The sequence below is a fragment of the Salvelinus namaycush genome, chromosome 9, assembly GCF_016432855.1.
Source record: "Salvelinus namaycush isolate Seneca chromosome 9, SaNama_1.0, whole genome shotgun sequence".
NCBI lineage: Eukaryota > Metazoa > Chordata > Actinopteri > Salmoniformes > Salmonidae > Salvelinus > Salvelinus namaycush.
This window is the reverse complement of record NC_052315.1, coordinates 25,342,133-25,361,717: the sequence shown is the minus strand read 5'-3', so window position 1 is coordinate 25,361,717 and position 19,585 is coordinate 25,342,133. Positions and strand designations below refer to the sequence as shown.

At 40.5% G+C, this 19,585-nt stretch overlaps 1 protein-coding gene across 2 annotated transcripts; it reads right to left on the bottom strand.

Moving 5' to 3' along the window:
- Positions 1 to 360: 360 nt before the first annotated feature.
- On the bottom strand, positions 361 to 17,924 carry LOC120053882 (nuclear receptor coactivator 5-like). Of its 2 annotated transcripts, none has more exons than XM_039001167.1 (9): positions 17,712 to 17,924; positions 11,291 to 11,377; positions 9,475 to 9,551; positions 9,264 to 9,384; positions 5,944 to 6,143; positions 2,580 to 2,858; positions 2,158 to 2,319; positions 1,728 to 2,006; positions 361 to 1,309 (listed from the first exon to the last, which is right to left on the bottom strand). In XM_039001167.1, exons 1-9 carry the CDS (start codon positions 17,762 to 17,764, stop codon positions 1,272 to 1,274), a joined length of 1,296 nt encoding a protein of 431 aa, XP_038857095.1. In that variant the 5' UTR covers positions 17,765 to 17,924; the 3' UTR covers positions 361 to 1,271. The 2 variants fall into 2 exon arrangements, with proteins under 2 accessions (XP_038857095.1, XP_038857096.1); XM_039001168.1 differs by having other exon boundaries at positions 11,291 to 11,374.
- Positions 17,925 to 19,585: the final 1,661 nt, after the last annotated feature.

The following is a 19,585-nucleotide window of genomic DNA, read 5'->3' as shown; positions in this document are numbered from 1 at the left end:
CATAACTGGGACTTCCGACTCAAATAAATTGATTGTAGCCTTTCAATGTCAGAGAAGACGAAACACATTTGATATTGGCGATGCAGTGGTTTCAAAGATAATGATAATTGAATGGATCTATAGCACCATCTAGTGATATAAGTACTACAAATTGTCTGATTTCACATCAGACCACTGCCAAGGTTGGCTTAGATACACACAGTATCTCATCCATGTTTGATATAGTACTGTGTATGTAAAAAAAAACATCTCCACAATAACTTCTTAAATTTCATGGGCACATTATACTGAGGGTTCCCAATAGGAAACATCTGCCAGAAACTGTTTAGTCACACCTTTTATACTGTCCTAAACACTGGGTGATGATTGGTGCTACATTTTTTATTTGATCATGGGAGATAACACAGAAAAAGGAATTAACATTAAGTTCTCTAAAACAGCATTAATTTCTCTCAGACCGCCAACTTAAAAAGCTAAAATGGAATGTTTTATTCTAATAAAACACCTGCAGAATTTTTTTTTAAATAGAGCCTAAGAAACGGAGTTCCGTTCTTGTTAATTAGCTAATTTTACTCCAGTATCATTACCAATTTACTTAGTTAACAAAATAAATACTGAAGCTGATAACCACATGCTCAGACCTGCTCCTGAACATATCACCTTCATATTTATCACGAGATTAAAATGTAATTATATTTGTCACATGCGCCAAATACAACAGGTGCAGACTTTACCATGAATTGCTTACTATGTTCTTAAATTGATAGCATACTGGCATCATATCCTCCTAGGACAAATCTGGGTTCCAAAGACAGACCATTGAGTGTGATGAGATGATCGCAAAAGATATGAGATTGATTAGCCTTTAATCTATTGTTTATTATAATATTTGATAGCCAATTTTCAGATTAAAAAAAAAAAAAAAAAAAAAAAAGAATCTGAGAATGCAATACAAAAAATAAGATGTTATTTGTTCTGACTTGGCTCCTGAACATTATTGTGGGTCAACTCAAACACTCATAAAAATTGAGCTCTGAACTCCCAAATAGTGAAATAAAATTCAATTTCAGCTTGCTAAACTATGGATGCAGAGACAGAGACGATCTATACAGGGCTCTGAGATAAGGAGTGGTAGTGTGGGGTCCTGAGAGAGCAGCAGCAGGGCACTGAGCTGAAGGAGATCCCACTCCTCAGGCCAGTATGACAGTGTTTCCTGATCAGCTCTAATGCTTTCTGCTGTCTGTCCATGGTGGTCAAGAGGTGTTCTTCTCTCAGCGCCTGGGTGTGTTAGGGTGTGGAGGCAGACCACCTGATCAAACAGGAGACAGGAACATGATTGGATTAAATGTACAATAGTTTTGTGGATATTGACATGTTATAGAAATGCTACTGTTGTATTGTACTGTAATGTGTTGCTGACCCCTGCCTAAGACGACAAGAGGGAAAACTCTAGAACAAACGTTGGCCGTGCAGTCAATAACGTGCTGGGTGTTGAAGAACAGTGACAATTTAACATGTAGAAGCATTGGGAAATTAAAATTAAATAATGTCTGATGTTTTGTGGTTCGAGGCGATAGGACTGCCACCCGCTGCTTTTAAGTACACTCTGATGCTCTGGTCCGTTTCCTCTTTAAGACACATTTAATGGAATAGGGCTCTTAGTGAGCCTAACCTAAGACGACACGTGAAGGGCATGAAATAGTAGAACAGTAAAGCATGTGACTAACCTGGACAGGGGAGCAGCCCAGGCTGGGGTCCCATGTGAAGGCTCTTCAGTGATGGTGGGGCTCCTCTGGTGCCGTGTGGGGGCATGGGGCCACTCTGTGGAAGACCACGGGGGGGAGGGGGCCCTCGGGGGGGAGGGGGGCCATGGTGGTGTGAGGGTCCTCGAGGTAGTGGACCGTGGGGGCCATGAGGGGGAGGGGGACCATGAGGGGGACGATGAGATAGCCCCTGTCCCTGGTGCATGGACAGCAGTGGAGGCGGCTTGGTCTTGGGGTATGAGCCTAAGAAAACAGATCAGAGAGACTGTCAACACTTACATATACAAGCATAGCCATAACAAGTGACTCCTGAGTGATTGATTTTAACATTCCCATCTGATATCGATCCCATCTGCCCTGCAGAACATTTCTATTTTCGAGAATGGTAACTCACCTGGAGTCATGAGGGGGGTGGCAGGGTGCTCTCCCATCCCAGGGTGTGGCTCTCTGCTATGAGGGCCTGAGGGGGTGGGTAGCAGCGGTGGAGGTTTTCCTAAACCTGGAGGCAACATCTTCTTCCTCTCAGGCCGGGGGCCATCACCAGTCTCAGACGTGGCTGGGAAAGAGACAAAACATTAGAACAACCCTTTACAGGAGTGTATAACATCCTAAAAATAGATTAATTATAACTCAGCATTGTCACTTTAGTATCTAAGAATCCTGTATTTCCATTAACAAATTGCAATGCATGGTGTAGTTAGAGACAACGAACAATCTAATTAATTATTAGAAAATAAGGAGATCTCATTCGCTGTCCTAAATAAAAAGCTTGTACTGTGCATAAAGACTATGGACACTATGGTTGTGTGGCTGCACCTTGCAGATGGTCCTGGCGGTTGCGAAGATACTCCGCGATGGTGCTCATCTCCTCGGGGTACAGGTGGACTCCCTCGGCCAGGAAGAAGAGCAGCTGGCGGGTGTCAGAGGGCACAGCATGCCTCTCCACTTTCTCTCTCTCCAGGTAGTCATCCACCAGCTCGGCCGCCCGCGCCCCTGTTTCTGCAGGGTCCTTCTGCTGCGTCCGCTCCCCAAGCCCACGGCCATATTCCGCCATCACAAAGTCCATGGCATGGTCCTTGGGCATGTTGCGGTGGACTAGTAGAGGGGTTTGAAGGTAAAAAGTTAAGACATTATATAAAAGTTAATCATACAGGAGGTCTTGCTCTGATGTCCCACTTCTTTCAGACAAGTTTATTTTGATATGGGGTTTTACTTTGGGGTTGAGTGAAAATGCAATGCCATTTGTGTTCAAAACAGTTCATATTGCATTAATATGTAGTAATCAGTAATAAATTAACACATTTTAAACAATGTTTTTAATACATGTACTTTGAATGCTGGTATTATATATTTGATAAGGTGAATGTTACTTTGATTTGATGTACAGCAAATATGTATTTTTTTGGTATGTTGTATGCATAAAAGTTGAAAAAAGGTTAGTTATCTTTTTGTGCATAAATACTAACTACACAGTATTATTTCACTATACAGATTTGGCATGACATGCAGTATCGCTTCAAGGATAATATTTTATGTGGATTAAGGAAAGGCATCTTTGAGGATTATTTGAGAGTTGAGGATTATATACTTCAGTTCCAGAGAACATTTTAAATATTATATAGGTCCATAACCACACATGTGCTGAACAGGAACAAGTAAATATGAAATAACAGTACAATAACAATTATTTTACTTATTAAATAGTATTTGTTGATAATATTTAAAGAAATACAAGCATATGGCCTGTTCATGATTTAGCTGTTAAGATTTAGATACTACCATTATTGATAAAAATGCCTTAGGCTATATAAATGTACATGACTTATCCACCTAGTAATAGCCCTACATGTCTAGGATAGGTCAAATTAAAGTAATACATCATTGAGACAAAAACATTTTTTTGAACATCATTTGAAGCTGTAAAGTTGCTTGTTCACTGGTAAGTGGACGGTCTGGCCACCGTCAATGTACACAAACAGCTTCTTCCTGTTGCACGATTGGTTCTCAGAGGTACGAACAACAATATAATACGGCTTCTTTTACAAAAAAAATATAAAATTGTGCTCATTTATTTCAGGTATTTTTTAAGTATTTTCCCCCCGAAATCAAAATGATTTAAGTGATAATGCCTGAGAGTTTGGAGGATATATTGGCATGGGTATTAAGCCTGATATAAAATGCTGCATAGTACACCTTCAATAAGCTATTCAATAGTAGTTTAAAAATATATTAAATGTTACAAATATATATAAATAATACAATGTAAAAAATTTGGTCATCTGCTAGTTTGACATTTCCTGAGGATTTATATCAAGCAATTAATACTTGTTCTAGTGTGATTGATATGTGCATACAGTACCAGTCAAAAGTTTGGACACACCTACTCATTCAAGGGTTTCTTTATTTTTACTATTTTCTACATTGTAGAATAATAGTGACGACATCAAAACTATGAAATAACACATATGGAATAATGTAGTAACCAAAAAAGTGTAAAAAAAAAATAAAAAAAAATCGAAATATATTTTATATTTGAGATTCTTCAGCCATCCTTTGCCTTGATGAAAGCTTTGCACACTCTTGGCATTCTCTCAACCAGCTTCACCTGGAATGCTTTTCCAACAGTCTTGAAGGAGTTCCCACGTATGCTGAGCACTTGTTGGCTGCTTTTCCTTCAATCTGCGGTCCAACTTATTCCAAACCATCTCAATTGGGTTGAGGTCGGGTGATTGTGGAGGCCAGGTCATCTGATGCAGCACTCTATCACTCTCCTTCTTGGTCAAATAGCCCTTACACAGCCTGGAGGTGTGTTGGGTCAACATCCTATTGAAAAACAAATGATAGTCCCACTAAGGCCAAACCAGATGGGATGGCATATCGCTGCAGAATGCTGTGGTAGCCATGCTGGTTAAGTGCGCCTTGAATTCTAAATAAATCACAGACCGTGTCACCAGCAAAGCACCGCCACATCACACCTCCTCCTACATGCTTCAAGGTGGGAACCACATATGCAGATATCATCCGTTCACCTACTCTGCATCTCACAAAGACACGGTGGTTGGAACCAAAAATCTCAAATTTGGACTCATCAGACCAAAAGGACAAATTTCCACCGGGCTAATGTCCACTGCTCTTGTTTCTTGGCCCAAGCAAGTCTCTTCTCCTTATTGGTGTCATTTAGTACTGGTTTCTTTGCAGCAATTCGACCATGAAGGCCTGATTCACGCAGTCTCCTCTGAACAGTTGATGCTGAGATGTGTTTGTTACTTGAACTCTGAAGCATTTATTTGGGCTGCAATTTCTGAGGCTGGTAACTCTAATGAACTTCTCCTCTGCAACAGAGGTAACTCTGGGTCTTCCTTTCCTGTGGCGGTCCTCATGAGAGTTTCATCATAGCGCTTGATGGTTTTTGCGACTCCACGCGAAGAAACTTTAAAAGTTCTTGAAATATTCTGGATTGACTGATCTTCATGTCTTAAAGTAATGATGGACTGTCGTGTCTCTTTGCTTATTGGAGCTGTTCTTGCCATAATATTGACGTGGTGTTTTACCAAATATGGCTATCTTCTGTATACCACCCCTACCTTGTCACAATACAACTGATTCGCTCAAACGCATTAAGGAGGAAAGAAATTCCATAAATTAACAAGGCACACCTGTTCATTTAAATTCATTCCAGGTGACAACCTCATGAAGCTGGTTGAAATAATTCCAAGCGCGTACAAAGCCGTCATGAAGGCAAAGGGTGGCTACTTTGAAGAATCTCAAATATATTTTGATTTGTTTCCCACTTTTTTGGTTACTACATGATTCCATATGTTTTTCATAGTTGTCTTCACTATTATTACACAATGTAGAAAAAAGTAAAAATGAACAAAAACCCTTGAATGAGTAGGTGTGTCCAAACTTTCGACTGGTCTGTATTATGTCAAACCTAAATGAATGTTAAGTTTAATGTGAGAGCCTCTGATGAGGGGGTCAAATGTGAACTGCTGAGTTCTGAGTACTCAACTACAGAATTAAACTAAAATCACCATAGGCCTAATATTATATATCACCCTTAAATGTTCTATATTAAAATAGGTTTTATCAGGAGTGTTAGACTTGGTATTGTTGTTCTTTTAGAGATACATTTTTAATTGTTTAGTTAGAAGGGGCCAGGTGACTGTGGGGGACTTACTTTTGAGGGATTCTGAAAATATGATTACTGTGCACGAGGACAGAGCTACGTTAGTCTGTTCGACGAGAATACATAAGGGGGAACCGTCGGAGCGGACATCTTGTAGGGCCCGGGTCAGGCCCGACTCCGCCTGCAGGTAAATCATTTCCACCGAGAGGCCACGGTCCTGCAAACAGTGGCCTATAGATTTGGGGTAATCCCTTTGAAAAAAGAGAAGAAAGCTGGTTATTGACTTCTGCACACAAACGAGGGGTGCGCAGGCATGTCGTGTGAGAGGAGAGCAGCACCGCTGTGCTGTGGCAGCATGTCCAGGCCTGGCTTCTATCAACCACAAAGACACCTCAACTGAATCACAACTCTTATCAAGGTGTAGTTAAGTGACCAGTGAAGAGCAGGATAACCTGGTATATCCATTAGGCTTGGGCGGTATACCTTATACTGGGGGTATTTGGAAAAAGCCATGCGATATCAATACATTTGAATATTTGTAGGTACTTTTTTTGTTAATACCTGCAGTCAACTTGTACAATACCTTAGGAGATGAAGCAGAATGCGTTCATCATTTCACCTGTCACATTATGAAGCATACCATACTTCCCCAGAATAGTTGATCCAGTCATGTGGTTGTTTGTAAATAGCACAACGGGAGCTAGTGAGTCCATAGCGTTCTATATTGGTGAGTCTCTGTTGTGCGGCACACGAGGTGAAGTTACACTTCTACGCAATTCACTACTAAATGTTTGCCATCAGATATCTTATAAAAAGCTTTCTGTCAGTAGTCAGAGCTCTGGATGAGTTCTGTACAGTTGCCGTTTTTCCCCCTGTGCTTCCTAATAGCTTTTCTCCTGCGTTCTTCTCCCCTGTGCTCCGTGTACACATGCTGCTCTCCCTTCAGAAAAGCATGTATCACAACTTTTTCATTTGCACAATGTATCTCGTTCACTTTTGCTTGTAAATGTCAACACTCGCCCGATATTGACATTCTGTAACTACGAGCTATGCTTGTATAACTTTGTACTGGATTTGCAATTAGTTTGTTCATTTTTCACTCGTTAAAATATAGCTAAAAGCGTCTTATGTGATTTCGCAATTAGTTTGTGCAAATTTTTAGTAGTCTGGTAATAAAGGCCCAATGGGCCTCTTGTGATTTTAGCACCCCCTTGTGTGCTATGCCGGTAATACCGTAAATCACGGGACAAGAGAAGGGAAGGTATGGCGATATGAAAATCTGGATACCGCCCAAGCTTAATATCCATAGGCCTAATATGATAAAAATGTATGTGATAAGGTGATTAAATCCAGGCTGCTGTGAGTTCTTTATCTGTTGATGTGCATTTTATATTTAAATATGCTTATAAACATCTTAAATCTACAGTATTGAAAGAGCATGAACAGTATTGACCAGTGACAATCTTCATTGAACCTAGTCACTACTGTGTGTAACATACAATATGTTGAGGAGGGTGGGACAGTGATGTCTCAAAGCCAACAACAGGTACACATCATAACACTTGTGATGAATGTTTAAAACGCTGCTTCATTAAAAACACTACTGTCAATTAACATAGCACTTATTAAATTTCTCCACAAAACAGCGTCTTTTGGCACCAGTTTTTAGTTTGTAGGTCTTTTCTGCTCAGAGAAAGTATCAGCAATACGTTTAGGCAGGGGTGACCATTTCAAAACACGGAAGTTGAATGTGTCGTGTCCACAAGGACCAAGATGAGTGTGAGTTAACAGTATAAAGATGTAAGTAGCATAGGTCATCCGGGTTTACATTATATAACACTGAGAAAACTTTATAGCACACTATGAAGAAAAGGAAAAAAGATCAGCAGATAGGGTTATTATTACTACACTGGGCATTTTTTTGGTAGGCTATATTCAAAGGTAACATTGTTACATTTTATGTGAGTGTTGCAATAACACTTTTGAGCAGGGAATTGAATAGGTTTGCTAGGGGTAGACATGGCAAGTGTTTTATGGGGGGCATACAATCATTTAAAAATGGCAGCAAATTCCATCCTGTTACTACTATTTACAGGTGTAAGTAGCTACCAAAGCAGTGCTAAAGCAGGCTACTTACAGTATGAAATTAAAACCTAAAAAAAGTTTGCCTTTTATTGTAACATAACTGATTTTTGAAAAGGCAGAGTGAACCCATGAGGTCAATGGACCTTCAGTCTCTTTGATTGCTGCAAGAACTGGACAACTTCTACATTTTCTTTAAAGATGGATATAAAAGCTTCATTCTGTTTCATGAGTTTAATGGTTAACTCATCTATCCCATTTCATGAAATATATGAACGGGTGAATAGTGGAGTTAAATACACATGTATTACATGACATGTATTACGTGACACATTCCAGACAAGTGTGTACAATATTCGCTTGTCAGACCGATGATGATCAGATTAAGAATTGAGAGTGCACTTTGAACAAAGCATTGCATGACTGTTTACAACAAAAAGTGATGTTCTCCAAGAGGTTTTTTGTTTTCATAACACTGTGTTATGTTTCTGTTGATTGTTCTGTAGTGTCTGTGGTGAATGTCTGGATTCATGTTTTTGATGGTTATGTCAAGAATCAACCAAATATGTATCTTCAACAAATCAAGTTGGCATATTATGGGATATCGAACAATCCCTAATAGAGATAGTCAAGTTTAATTAACTGGGTGCAATTTGAACCAAAATCTGGCTTAACAGGAGATGTTGATGGCGAATCTCCTTTAAGCCGAGGAAGGTTTTTTTAAGCAGAGAGTTTGAATTTCTGCATGTGAAGAAACTAATTTATAAGTGATTGCAAGGAAAACAAAAACTACTACAGGTTTAAGGGGGGGGGGGGGGGGGGGGGGTCTGATTCATTAACAGGGAGGCAGTTTTCTACAAGTAGATTAAAAACAAAATGTTCAGCCAACCTGGAGAGAAAGACATGAGTAGAATGGAAGTTTATGCAAGTGTGTAAGAAACCAAAAAAAAGAACAGTAGTAGCATTTGGCCCGTTTAGATAAGCTAACACAATAGTTTTAAATTTACCTCAGTCAATCTTACAATTGACTTCAGTTTAGTTTTTCCAGGTTGTTGCCATTCATACATAGTTCTTCTTGGCAATTACAGTTAAATTCCCACACAAGTCATCCCCAACAGGTGTATGGGTATTTTCATTCCTTTTCACACACAACCACCAGTTTCTGAATTCTCCATCCTCACTCCTGGAGTAACACACATACACCTCCCCTTACAAGGGCATAGAAAATATTGCCAAAGGAAAATCCAAAAAGCATAAATACCCTAATTTCTTAAAGGTGAGCTACTCACGTGCTCTGGTTGCTCACAGACAGAACCACACAGTCGGCAGGTGTCTTCTCCTGGAGTTGCTTATAGAACCGCTGGTAGAGGGCGCTACGTTTGTCAGCTGCATTGTAAACTTTGGGAGAAGCTGAGAAGGGAGAGAAGACATTTTCTAAACAGGTTGTTGGCAAATAAATTAATTTAGTTGACATACCACATAAGAGAAATGTGATCTTACCATTTTGTTGATGTTGATATCCTTCATAGTCCATATTGTTACCGGAGTAGTCATGCTGTTGGTCCAACTCCTCGTAACTGAAAGTAACACAGACATTCATGCATGAAGTGGCTTTCACAATGGCAAAGACATATGCACCATATTAGTACAGACCTACTGTATGACTTCAGAGATTAACATGGCATGCTGTGCTCTTTCAGTAAAAATAGCTCCCCTGTAAAACAAAAATCTCACTAGGCTTTGTAGCATTTGTTCACCCCTTCCTCCACCCTACACACAGGTGTGCCTACTTTATTCTTCAGATGGAGCGGACATCATAACAAGTATTTGGCATTAGCAGATTATGGTACATATTCACAAACTATTTGATTGCATGTTTTGACACGCCACTTCACCACACAGCATCATGACCCCTCAAACTAGCCTTTTTAGAATGCGAGAGTGAAATACTTACACACTAACATGCAGGCTCAGCATTCCCGAACTGTTCCATTACAATTCAGAATGTTGAAAAACTTCATTTCAACTTACTTTACCGGTTGTCTGCTGATTTTGTCCCCATGTCGGAGGTAAATTGGATACAAAATATCCACAGAGAACTGTTATCAACCAGACCTTCAGTACGCTGGTCTGTATAGTTTGTATTTCCGGTTTTTATTTTCAATAATGATGCAATTTGCAGGTGACAAACACTTGCACAATATGGCCAATATTGCTAGAAAAGTGCTTTGGTCAACGACATTCGGATATTGTTTACATATTGTGCATCACATGCAATGCGTCAACAGATTGAAAATACAAGTGACAGAAACTACCGGCAATGTAGGGTAAACAACATTTTCCTGTGGATACCCTAACTCCACCTACCGCCAGAAAGACCAACAGCATGCACAACCGGTAATGTAAGCGTAAATATAATTTATTCAACATTCTGCTTGTAGAGACTATCGTGTCTTTTAAACATTTTTTTATCAGAGAATTCTTTCAGACTGATATCCGCGGAGTAACCATGGTAACATTCTGATGTTTCAGCAACCATCAAACTAGCCAACTACACTCCACAATTTATGATGGAGTTGAGCGGCAACTAGTGTGGGTGGACTGGAGGTCCGACATCAGATAAAACAAAGTTGATAAAAAGAAAATAGCCTGCATTTACACGTCCTGTAGAGTTGAGTTTAGTCCACTACCCTCAAAACCTGCCATTAACATTTATCAACAGTCAATCAAGGAATGTTGAGAGACTAGCTAGCTAACAATTTTGAAAACTAGCTAGCTAGCTAATTTAGGGTGCGTTCGTAAATTCACTCTGGCTATCTAATCTGATTTCAGAGCACTCTCGTCTGAGTCTGTCAGAGCGCAGAATAACTGATCAATTTACGAACGCACAACACCCGTCGAATATGACAGGTGTCAGTAAAAGTCAGAAAAAAAACAATTAAATTGTTGCTAGCAGCAGAGTTAGTCACCAACGCTTTAGTTAACATGAAAACAGCCTAACCAGCTTGGCTAGGGAGAGTAAAATGGTCAGGGTGAGGTGTTCTCTCATTTGTGTCTGAATGTAGCTAGCAAGCTAGACAACTTTAGCCAGTTAGCTTGGGTGCTTGACTGCCGTTGTGAGGTCAGAAAACTCGGATCAACCCTACTCCCCTGTCAGAGCATCGAGTGTGCACTGGGAACACTCCGAGAGTGAAACACTCAATTTACAAACGGACAATCTGACAACATTCTGAATTTACAAAATGCCCAGAGCATACTATAGCACTCCAGAGTAAAATTTACAAAGCCACCCTTTGTTAGCTGTAATGTTAACTACCTCTCAGAATCCTTGTGGTCGTCGGTCCTGTCTTCTCTCACGGGGTATGGTGCTGGTCTTCGAAAAGGCCGAAGAGGTTTAACACTGCTGAAGGAGATTTACAGTTAGCCAGCTATTAGCATCACAGCCATAAGTATGTGATGGAACGGAGATTGACCCATTTGACTGGAGCGCAGAGCGAGTTTCACCCCAAAGGCTGGAGCGTCGGACTTCTCGCCGCTCCAGTACCGTTCACTTCACATGCTCAGGGCATGCCTGGCCCAGCATGCATTTGTAGGCCACTTGGGTTCCGTTACAGCCCCTTGCTTTAGCTACTGTCATGGAGTTCGCTAAATATATCCAGAAAGAAACTGATAAAACACACAGGTGCAAAAATCAAGGTGACAGAAAGCTGAGGAGGACCAAGAGCGGGAGTGCGGTGATGTAGTGTCAACAACTAAAGAATCATTGTGGAATCTGAAAAGACATATCCCGAAAGCATGATGTGAACTATGTGCACATGCTAACATAAAAATAAAAAGGTGGGTAGCTGGCTGTGTCATTGTAGCAAAGTATTTATAAATAAAAAATGTGATCTCTTTAAAACCTTTTGTCAATAGGGGGTGCTATTTGCACTTTGTAATAATTTCGTTCCCAAATTAAACTGCCTCGTACTCAATTCTTGCTCGTACTATATGCATATTATTATTACTATTGGATAGAAAACACTCTCTAGTTTCTAAAACCGTTTGAATTATTTCTCTGAGTGAAACAGAACTCATTCTGCAGCACATTTCCTGTCAGGAAGTGAGATTTCTGAAATCGAGGTCCCTGTTCTGAGGTCAGTTTATAAGTCCCCATGTAAGCTATGGGGCTACATGCACTGCATACGCCTTCCTCTAGATGTCAGTAAGCGGTGAGAATTTGAATGGAGTGGATTGCACCATCTGGGGGACTATAAAAGCTCATGGAACGGAAGTACCGTTCTTTTCAACGGGGCGCCTGGCGCAAGAGGGACATCACAATGGCGTCCTGCAAAAGCTTTCGTTTTAGCAGTTCTATATCTCCGGTCATGTTTTTATTCGTTATAGGTGTTAAAGACATCATAAGGTAGTTAATTTAAACCGACTTATATCAGTTTATTGCGATTTTCTGGGATTTCTTTGTGACGCGCTTTCACGAGTTGGACACCTCGCCAGTGGGTGGCTATCGTTAGCTGCTATTTCTACAGGAGAAGAGGACATCTTTCAACCAAAAGACGATTGTTCTGGAGAAAGGACACCTTGCCCAAGATTCTGATGGAAGCTCAGCAAATAGTAAGCAGTCTTTATGCTGTTAATTCGTATTTATGTTGACAAATGTCAAATAATAATTCCGCCATGAATTTCGGTGCGGTCTCGCTTTAGCGCACCCTGTATTGCGCAGTAACGTTAATTTTAAAAATCTAACAGCGGTTGCATTAAGAACTAATGTATCTTTCATTTGCTGTCCAACCTGTATTTTTTTAGTCAAGTTTATGATTACTTATCGATTAGAATAGGTGCCTCTCCAAGATGGCGCCGGACAGATTGCTTGAAGTTTTGGCCACTAATCACATTGTATAACCACGATTTGTGCCGCTAAATATGCACATTTTCGAACAAACCCTATATGCATTGTGTAATATGATGTTACAGGACTGTCATCTGATGAAGAATATCAAGGTTAGTCAAAAATTATATATCTTTTGCCTGTTTGTTACGATCGCTAACCTTTGCTGCTGGTAAATGGTGTTGTGTTTCTGGCTATTGTGGTAAGCTAATATAATGCTATATTGTGTTTTCGCTGTAAAACACTTAGAAAATCTGAAATATTGGCTGGATTCACAAGATCTGTGTCTTTCATTTGCTGTACGGTGTGTATTTTTAAGAAATGTTTTATGATGAGTAATTAGGTAATACATGATGGTCTCTGTAGTTATTCTAGTTGCTTTGGTGAGAGTTGTGATGGTGGCTGCAATGGTAAACTATGATTTATACCTGAAATATGCACATTTTTCTAACAAAACATATGCTATACAATAAATATGTTATCAGACTGTCATCTGATGAAGTTGTTTCTTGGTTAGTGGCTATTTATATCTTTATTTGGTCGAATTTGTGATAGCTACTGATGCAGTAAAAAAATGGTGGAGTAAAAAAGTGGTGTCTTTTGCTAACGTGGTTAGCTAATAGATTTACATATTGTGTCTTCCCTGTAAAACATTTAAAAAATCAGAAATGATGGCTGGATTCACAAGATGTGTATCTTTCATCTGGTGTCTTGGACTTGTGATTTAATGATATTTAGATGCTAGTATTTACTTGTGACGCTATGCTAGGCTATGCTAGTCAGCTTTTTTACTGATGGGGGTGCTCCCGGATCCGGGTTTGGGAGGAACTAGAAGTTAAAGTTTAGCTCATTTTCATTCTATTATCTATACTAGAGGTCGACCAATTAATCGGAATGGCCGATTAATTAGGGCCGATTTCAAGTTTTCATAACAATCGGAAATCGGTAATTTTGGACACCGATTTGGCCGATTTTTAAAATAGATTTTTTACACCTTTATTTAAATATTGCTGTTACATTGTACAACCTTCAATGTTATGTCATAATTATGTACAATTCTGGCAATTTAATTACGGTCTTTGTTAGGAATAAATGGACTTCACACAGTTCGCAACGAGCCAGGCGGCCCAAACTGCAGCATATACCCTGACTGCTTGCACGGAACGCAAGAGAAGTGACACAATTTCCCGAATTATAAGAAATTCATGTTAGCAGGCAATATTAACTAAATATGCAGGTTTAAAAATATATACTTGTGTATTGATTTTAAAGAAAGGCTGGCTAAACTCGTGTTTCCAAAAGTGAATTCAAAGGGACTGTAGACAGCCTAGTTAGGCATTTTATTACAATTCTCTTTAATTCTACTTATACAACGGTGGGTCTAATCCTGAATGCTGATTGGTTAAAACTGCATTTCAGCCGGTGTCTATTCCACAAGTAACCTCCAGCTAAATCTGACGTTAAAATTCGTATTTACTCTGTTCCATTTGACTGCGCAATCCACTGTCTCATCAGCCCAGCCTGGCAATTTATAAACTTGATCTCCACTATATAAAACATCTAGACATTGTCACATTTCTTTAGACTAACATCTCGTTTTCAACAGCAGAGATTTGTATAAACCTTGCTGTGTCTCTGTCCCATGTGTACCGAGTAGGTATGCACGATATATCGGTGAACATATCGGAATCAGTCGAAATTAGCAAAAAATGCCAACATCGGTATCGGTCGATGTCTAGTTTAACACCCCGATGTCAAAGCTGACGTGCATACCTATATAACGTAGGTACATGACGTATTGACACCACGTAAAATTTTGCGCTATACGTGCAACACAGCATTCCTAAACTAGCCCATAATGTCTGCTGTGTGGATATAGCAGTCATTAGAAAGAGTAACAACATTTCAGCGAGACAACACAAAGGCGAAATCCATTAAAGCCAAGATAATGGGATTCATTGCCCTTGACAATCAACCGCTCTTTGTCGTTGGTGACATTGGCTTTCACCGACAGGTCGAGCACTGGTAGACACTACCAAGTGGGCTACTTTTCAGATGTTGTCCTACCGGAGTTACACAGTAATGGCATCACTGCCATTAGCTTCATGACATACATACTATGGAACGTTGTCTGGGTCTTTGCGTGTCAAAAAAAGATACAGTAGCACTGTCAAAGCTGTACAAAAAAAGTCTGCAAACATGTAAACACCGACCACGAACGACGTGTTTACAATACTGCGTCGGTAATAAAGCATCATTTGTTCAACCACAACTTCTGGGGTAGCTAGCTTTAGCTTGCCAACCAGCCTGAAAACAATGACCAGTAGAACCTGCAGTCATTTCATTATTCTTAGCAATGATTTAGTAATCCTTGTGAGTAGGTATTAGCTAGGTTGCCACTTGTTGTTCGCCTATTGAAATTGAACTTCAGTTCTAGAAAATAAGTAGCTAGTCAGCAACTTAACCCTGTTGCCCAAAGCTAACATTATAAGCAGCCAGCTAGCTTCATCTGGCTAGTGAGGCTCGATGGTACCAGCTTATGTGTTGTGAAAATAGCCACAATAAGGATTAGGCACAATAGTGGAATTCGCAGTTTGCCTTCAAAATAAAAGTACCTCTTTGAAAGTGATGCAGAAGGTTACAATTGGTGGAATCATGCCATATTTAGACTAGATAATGTTAAAGAAGGTTGGAATGTGAAGCAATGAAATGGGGTATTAGTCTACTCGGTGACACCCACAGAACACAACTGTGGAGAGTTTACGTAAATATTAGCGTTGTAGTTCTTATCTAGGACTGTGACATCACCCCCCCAGTCAGCCTATTGTGTGTATTGACATGCATATTGACCTGTACAGTTTTACCTAAGAATTGGGGATCAATGAAATAGGGTATCAGTCTACTCAATACCCAAAATATTTTTCCCCTAACGTCCTTAGAGTTATCAGACTCCAAAACATCCACGCAGTATTGGTTTTCCTCTGGAATAGTGTTCACTACACATAGGTTGATAATAAATGTGTCTCAATTCACTTGTTTCAGTGTCCCGCAATAAGAGCTACGACACTAATGTTCTCTGGGTGTCACGGAGTAGACTGATACCCCATGTCATTGATCCACAATCTATAGGTAAGTGAAATAAGTATGCCCCCAATGCAATTCTAAAGTATAATACATCCAGGGTGAATTCAACAGATTTTTGTCAAATTAACAAATGATTGTCTTTTGTTGATTTTATATAACATTCCAAACTTGTTTAGCATGACTTATTCAATTATGACATAATTCTACTATTTGTATTAATTTGCATCACTGTCAATGACATACTTATATTTTGAAGGCTAACTGCAAAGTCCACTATTGTGGCTAATACTTATTGTGGCTAGCTTCTAAGAACTGTCTTAAAATGTAGGGTTATTTTAGATGATGACACCTAGCTATATAGTTAGTTAGTGAAACAGATTGTTTTGCTATCTTTTTGGGGAAGGCCATTGTTTGCATCCATGAGCTAGCTACCTTATTTAAAAAAAAATGTTTTAATGGCCAGCACTGTAGGTGCGCGAGACAACTTTACCAGCATCATAACATTCATATCGACGAATCGTTATGACATATGAAACACCAGTGATAGTGTAATCAATGTGTAATAACTACGTAAAAAAATTATGAACGCGTTAAATTATTATGTGACGTGCAGTCATATTCAGGTCCTGATTGGTCAACAAGCTTATTTGACACATCAAATAGTGTTATTTGACATGTATCTTTTTTGACACACAAAGACCCAAACGGTGTTCCATAACCGAAACGATAAAACGAACCCGTTGGCTTGATTGTAACCCTAGATTTGTGTCGGGACTATAACGTGGAAGGATGAAATAATATTTAATATAAATATGTCAATCATTATTTGAATGTTGGTAAATATGTTGGTAACCCGTTGTATAAATGTGATAATGCCCTCGAAACCGGTGTTTGGAGGAAATATTGGCACAGTTTGCCGGCCGGCCCTCGAACCAACATATCCTCCAAACACCGGATTCTCTAGCATGATAACTTAAGTAAGTCAACGCCTATAAACGCAATTTAGAATATAATAATTTAATACAACAACATGTTGTTTAAATGCTGAGCACTTAATGTTCCTGCCAGTCTAGTGTGTCGGACTCGCAAATGCGTCAATGCATTTCTTTGTAGACTGTAGCCTTGAAAAGAAATGTTAAATAGGCTAATATAGCCTAAATAATTCATTTTCGTTCCTTCTTAGGCTACCTGTCTGTCTCGCGACTTATTTAGAATGTTTATATACTGTTTAACAAGACATGTACAGTAGCTAGCCTATTTGAAATTATCAACGCTTCTAAGTCACCTTTTCATGATAATTAAAATACATTTTCATTGAAATCATATGGGTTGGTTTCAATACTTCAAAATCAAATGGTAGGTCCAGGTAGCCACACAAATAGATGGGGGTTGGTTAAATTGTGATTTAAATTATAAGAGCGTATTTGGCGCGGCAATATTTTTTTCCCCCTGTGTAAGAGCAGTTTTTAGCAGTGTCGTTGGAGAGTACGTGGAGCGCCGGAGGAAAACGATTTCCGACCGCTCAACTCCGCTCACATACTCTGAACATCTAACGTTAGCCATTCCTTTGTGAATAGCTGCGTTAGCTAGCTAGGCTAACAACGTTACACACACACACCCACCCACAATACAATAGTTATCCGGTTAATTGGCTAGCTAGTTAGGCTCCAGATATGACTTCTGCCATAAGTAGTTTCATATCTAGCTAGTTAGCTATCTAATCAGGCAAGAATGAGGCTGATTGAAGCTACGCTATCTAGCCACTTACCCTCCATTTGGGTTGGGTTGAGGCCGTCTGCCGCCTGGTGCCCACGACGACATTGCACTATCGTCAAGTGGGAATACCTCTAAATAAACCGTGGAAAATAATAAGTATTTGGCCAAACAGACGAATGATGGCTTGCTAGCTAACAGTGCGCCCTAACCTAACGTAGGTTAAATAACCAGGCCGTATTTGAAAGGATCAAAACCGCAATGTATCATGTGGTACATTCGGACTGATCTACAAATAATAATGAATCGTTATTTATGACGCAAAGTGATTTATAAATCAGTTAATAGGCAGTCGTGTTGATGCTCTCGAACACAGCCACAGGCTTCTTCTTCTTTAAATTTGAATTGGCAGATCGCAACCAACTGAAAGGTGCATATATCGCCACCTACTGCACTGGAGTGTGAAACTGGTCACGGCCTCTTAAGTCATCTAGCTCTGTGTTTCCCGTCTACTGATCTGGAGTGTGAATTCTTTACACTTTGTGACACAAAAAGGGAAGGTAAAAGGACTGGAAAAGGGCTCCTGTGCTCCCGAGTGGTCTAAGGCACTGCATCTCAGTGCAAGATGTGTCACTACAGTCCCTGGTTCGAATCCAGGCTGTATCACATCTGGCTGTGATTGGGAGTCTCATAGGGCAGCGCACAACTGGCCCAGCGTCGTCTGGGTTTGGCCGGGGTAGGCTGTCATTGTAAATAAGAATTTGTTCTTAACTGACTTGCCTAGTTAAATAAAGGTTAATATATATATATATATATACACTGCTCCAAAAAATAAAGGGAACACTTAAACAACACAATGTAACTCCAAGTCAATCACACTTCTGTGAAATCAAACTGTCCACTTAGGAAGCAACACTGATTGACAATAAATTTCACATGCTGTTGTGTAAATGGAATAGACAACAGGTGGAAATTATAGGCAATTAGCAAGACACCCCCAATAAAGGAGTGGTTCTGCAGGTGGTGACCACAGACCACTTCTCAGGTCCTATGCTTCCTGGCTGATGTTTTGGTCACTTTTGAATGCTGGTGGTGCTTTCACTCTAGTGGTAGCATGAGACGGAGTCTACAACCCACACAAGTGGCTCAGGTAGTGCAGCTCATCCAGGATGGCACATCAATGCGAGCTGTGGCAAGAAGGTTTGCTGTGTCTGTCAGCGTAGTGTCCAGAGCATGGAGGCGCTACCAGGAGACAGGCCAGTACATCAGGAGACGTGGAGGAGGCCGTAGGAGGGCAACAACCCAGCAGCAGGACCACTACCTCCGCCTTTGTGCAAGAAGGAGCAGAAGGAGCACTGCCAGAGCCCTGCAAAATGACCTCCAGCAGGCCACAAATGTGCATGTGTCTGCTCAAACGGTCAGAAACAGACTCCATGAGGGTGGTATGAGGGCCCGACATCCACAGGTGGGGGTTGTGCTTACAGCCCAACACCGTGCAGGACGTTTGGCATTTGCCAGAGAACACCAAGATTGGCAAATTCGCCACTGGCGCCCTGTGCTCTTCACAGATGAAAGCAGGTTCACACTGAGCACATGTGACAGACGTGACAGTCTGGAGACGCCGTGGAGAACATTCTGCTGCCTGCAACATCCTCCAGCATGACCGGTTTGGCGGTGGGTCAGTCATGGTGTGGGGTGGCATTTCTTTGGGGGGCCGCACAGCCCTCCATGGGCTCGCCAGACGTAGCCTGACTGCCATTAGTTACCGAGATGAGATCCTCAGACCCCTTGTGAGACCATATGCTGGTGCGGTTGGCCCTGGGTTCCTCCTAATGCAAGACAATGCTAGACCTCATGTGGCTGGAGTGTGTCAGCAGTTCCTGCAAGAGGAAGGCATTGATGCTATGGACTGGCCCGCCCGTTCGCCAG